The sequence below is a fragment of the Plasmodium gaboni genome, assembly GCF_001602025.1.
Source record: "Plasmodium gaboni strain SY75 chromosome Unknown, whole genome shotgun sequence".
In the NCBI taxonomy this organism is placed as follows: Eukaryota; Apicomplexa; class Aconoidasida; order Haemosporida; family Plasmodiidae; genus Plasmodium; species Plasmodium gaboni.
Window position 1 is genome coordinate 1 of NW_017385471.1, and position 5,168 is coordinate 5,168.

At 15.4% G+C, this 5,168-nt stretch overlaps 1 protein-coding gene across 1 annotated transcript; it reads right to left on the bottom strand.

Moving 5' to 3' along the window:
- Positions 1–342: 342 nt before the first annotated feature.
- PGSY75_0030700 (exported protein (hyp10)) lies at positions 343–1,032 on the bottom strand (the record flags this gene model as incomplete). Its single annotated transcript, XM_018783446.1, has 2 exons — positions 343–843; positions 964–1,032. 2 exons carry the CDS (start codon positions 1,030–1,032, stop codon positions 343–345), a joined length of 570 nt encoding a protein of 189 aa, XP_018638766.1.
- Positions 1,033–5,168: the final 4,136 nt, after the last annotated feature.

The following is a 5,168-nucleotide window of genomic DNA, read 5'->3' on the forward strand; positions in this document are numbered from 1 at the left end:
CATCTTCTTATCAGTAAAATTCACTAAAATAAATTTTCTTCTTCTTAATTATAATATAATTGAATAAAACTAAAACATAAATATAAATGGAAACTAAAATGTTATATAAAGTGACGTTAACACTGATATATATATGTCGCTCGTATATATATATATATATATATATATATATATATATATAATTATTTATAATTGTTGTTCAATATACAATATAAATATTATATGGATATTGGTTTTTCAATTTTTGTATATGATATATATGTTAAAATTATTGTATAAAATGTAGTATGAGAGGTTATATCATCGTCTGTATTAATATAATTTCTTTTTTTTTTTTTTTTTTTAATATACAGAAATGGCATCTATATTTTTTTCAGATATGCTGACATGATCTTCATGGATATTTTTTTTATTTTGTTTATTTTTTTTATTTTGTTTATTTTTTTTATTTTTTTTGTGTAAGTAATATATAAGAAAAACAATTGGAGACCATGGAAATCCACATATCAATAAAATTCTTGTATAAATGTCTTGAGAATGTAATTTGTTTTTCGATTTCTGTAAATCTGATTTATTATTATTTTCATTTCCAAATTCTACCTGTTCTGTTTGATTATCTTGTTCTTGTTGAATTTCTTCATTCGATATAGATACAGATGATGTTTTAGGATATTTCATATCATTTTCGTCTAATTTATTTTTTTTTGGGTATGTGAGTGAATTTTCTCCTAAATTATTTTTAAATATATCTGTTTCTTCTGGTTCGGCTAGTAGTATCCTAGGTGTTGCATTTATTATATCAACCGTATTTATTTTATTATGAAATATTTGATCATGGGAAAACTATAAAATAAATAAAATAAAAAATAAATATGTATATATTATTGAATTTATACAATTATATATAATATTAATAATATATATATCAATATTATACGCTTTTTTATTTTTTTTTTTCCAAACCTTATGTGTAATTATTAATATACACAGTAGAATAGAAAACAAAGATAATTTAAAATAATTACAATACATTATTTTTTTTTTTTTTTTTTGTTTTAATGTAATATTTTTATAATTTGATTTTATGTAATATATTTATTTTACACTATATGTTTATTAATTTTATTAAAAAATTTTAATTATGATGTTTTATTTTTTATATTATGAGAAAGCTTATATATATTAATAAAGGTTATATTAGAATAACATTATATATAAATAAATTTATTTAATAATATTATAATTTTTAAAACATCATTGCAATATTTATTTAATATTTTTTATTTTTTTTAGAAAATAAAAAAAATTATAATATTATTAAATATATTATAATTTTATAACATTATAAAAATTTTTACTTAATATATATATATATATATATATATATATATAATTATATACCCTATTTATATTATTTGAATAATAGTAAAAACGTTAATGTTCGTTGTTTTTTTGTATAAAAATTATTTTAAGTAACTATATATTATAATGAAGAAAAATATTTATATAATGATTTTAGTTATTGTATATTATTTTAAGTGTGAATTATATATTTAAATTTTTTTTTATTTTACCAAAAAAAAAATTCATATTATCCATTGATAGATATAATTACTAATTACACAATTCTAATTATCCTTGCATATCTAAATTTCAAAATATTTCTTCTCTAATATGCTATAATATATATAGCTATATATATATATATACATATTTAATTATATATATTTAATATAATATTAGTGGTCGTAGTAAATATAATTTTTATTTAAATAAAATTAAATGAAAATTAATTTAATAATAATATTATTTTTTTTTTTTTATAAGGTGTAACATAATTCTTTTAAAAATAAAAGCATTTTATTATTAAAAACGTTTAATAAATATATGTTTTTACATTTATAAATTAAGAAAAATATTATAAAATAATATTAAATAATTTTATTACTTAGTAATATGTATATATATATATATATATATATATATATGATATATAAGTAGGTAATATAAAAAAAAATATTGTAGAATATATTTTATTCAAATAAAAAAAAAAAAATAAATAGAAAAAACTAAAATCATTTTTCTATATTTTATTATTGAAAAATATTAATGTATGAATATATGAATTTTAATTTTTTTTTTTTTTTTTTTTAAATATATACACGTAAAATTGTTTTTAAATAAAAAGAAATTAAGTTCGAGACATATATAAAATATAGGGGCAAATATAAATAGTGGTATATTTCATTTTGAAAAATATGAATGTAATAAAATTAAATAATAAAATATACACATAAAATATTTTATTACATAAATTCATCATAAAAAGAAGAAATATATCTTGTAAAAGTTAGGTATTAATATTATTATGAATGAATAATAAAATATATGTAACTAAAATTTTCATTCAAATAATATAATATAATATAATATGTAAAATATAATTTATAAACAATTCAAAAACTAACATTCATCATATTCTAAAACATATATTACGTACATAAATGGTTCTTGTATTGATATTTCCAAGCATTTTTTCTTCTTTTACGTAACCAATACATATAAAAATATCACTATAATAATTACTGCAATTAGCGCAACAATTGCCATACCATAAGGGATAAAAGTCTACACTAAAAGTTGCCACTTTATCTGAAGTAACACCAAAATTAACACCACAATTTCATCAAAGTCTACATCAATGTCCACATGTATTTACACATATAACACAACATGTATCTAAATATGTATCTAAATATATATTATATATTTTATTGGACGAAAAATGTGTTGGTGGATAAATTTTAGTTATTTGTGCATTCACAAGATTTTTTATTTTGATTGGTATATATACTCGATTTGAATGTTATATAATTTTGGTTACCAAAAATTTTTTTCATATATTCTCAACAAATATTTTTCTGTATAGTTGATAAGCATCATGTAAAGGCCTATATTTTGTTCCGTATTTTTTTGTACGACCGCTTATAAATGTTCATATAGAGCATGAGTTGTGTTGATATTTTTTGATCGTTTCTTCGTGGTTCAATGTATCATTTATATCTTTGAGGTCAGGGTCACTAGATAATGAGGAATGGTTTGATTTCTCTCTCTATTTCTTCAAATATTCGTGAATTTGTCGTTATTCTATTTATTATAGGGATTTCATTATAATGGTTATGTTTACCATTTATATGAGACAAAAAAAGCAAATATATATATGAAGAAAAATAATTGATTTATATATGAAGAAAAATAGTTGATTTATATATGAAGAAAAATAGTTGATTTATATATGTATTATATATTGTTGTTGTAACAGTAATATTTAATTGTATACATTGTTGTGTGTGATAATAAAAATATGTTAATTAAAAAAGATAAATAATAACCTTTTAAGTTAGAGGGAGTACATATATTTTTAATTTCGAAATATCATATTTTATATTTTTAATTACATTAATTTAATTTATATTATATGTTATGTTACATAATATATTTTTTGTTCCATTATTTTTATTAATAACCTTCAACATTATATATTTTTATTTTTAATTAATATTAATTTATATTCAATCATATCTGTTATGTTACATAATATATTTTTTGTTCCATTATTTTTATTAACAACCTTCAACATTATATATTTTTATTTTTAATTAATATTAATCTATATTCAATCATATATGTTATGTTACATAATATATTTTTTGTTCCATTATTTTTATTAACAACCTTCAACATTATATATTTTTATTTTTAATTAATATTAATCTATATTCAATCATATATGTTATGTTACATAATATATTTTTTGTTCCATTATTTTTATTAACAACCTTCAACATTATATATTTTTATATTAATATTAATCTATATTCAATCATATATGTTATGTTACATAATATATTTTTTGTTCCATTATTTTTATTAACAACCTTCAACATTATATATTTTTATATTAATTTATATTAAATAATATATGTTATGTTACATAATATATTTTTTGTTCCATTATTTTTATTAATAACCTTCAACATTATATATTTTTATTTATATTAATTTATATTAAATAATATATGTTATGTTACATAATATATTTTTTGTTCCATTATTTTTATTAAAAAAAGGTTCAACATAAGAAGTTTCAACATAAATTTTTTTTTATTTTTTTTTATTTTTATATTATAATAAAATTTTCTTTTCATTATAAAAATACAATTATTTTTATAAAAAAATTCACATCATATATATATATATATATATAATATAATAAAAACAACAATTTAATATCACATAATATTACATATAATTTTATTTTAATATTTGTTTAATAATAATTTTATTAATATATATAGAATACTTATAATATATTTTATTTCAAATATATTCTAAATAAATATTTGGTTCTATATATATATAATAATATAAGTATAAAGAACAATATTTTGTTTATTACCAAACGCATATAAATATGTAGAACAATAGTTGTAATAAATGTTTCCACATATATAACATAAAAGTAACATCACATTATATAAATATATATGTTCTAAAATATAATTTAATATAATTACTATTATGGAATTAATTAAACGCAATGTGTAAAAACTAATATGTACTATTAAGATACAAGTACTATAATAAAAAAAAAAAAAAAAACTAATTTCATATATAATATATATTTTGTAGATTTTTTTTTTTTTGTTAGTGTCACTAAGGTTTATTCTATGATATAATATACTGTCTAATATATATATATATATATATATATTTAAAAGAAATATATATATGAAACTATAAATATTTTATATAACAAAAAATTATTTTATTATAAATATATTAAATACAATAAAAATTAAAGAATCTTCTAAAAATAATACATTATAACATAATGTGTATGCAATTGTACAATTATATATATAAAACAAGTATAAAACAAATATATATAACAAATGTATAAAAATTTTAATATATTATTAGAATCATTACATGATATTAGTAGTTGTCACTCATATAAGATATTTTTTTAATATTTTAACATATCAAACTTTTTACTAATTTGTAATATAAAATAAACTATATATATATATATATATATATATATATATATATATATATATATGTATAATAGTTTTGATAATAAATTATTTTATATATTCCAATAT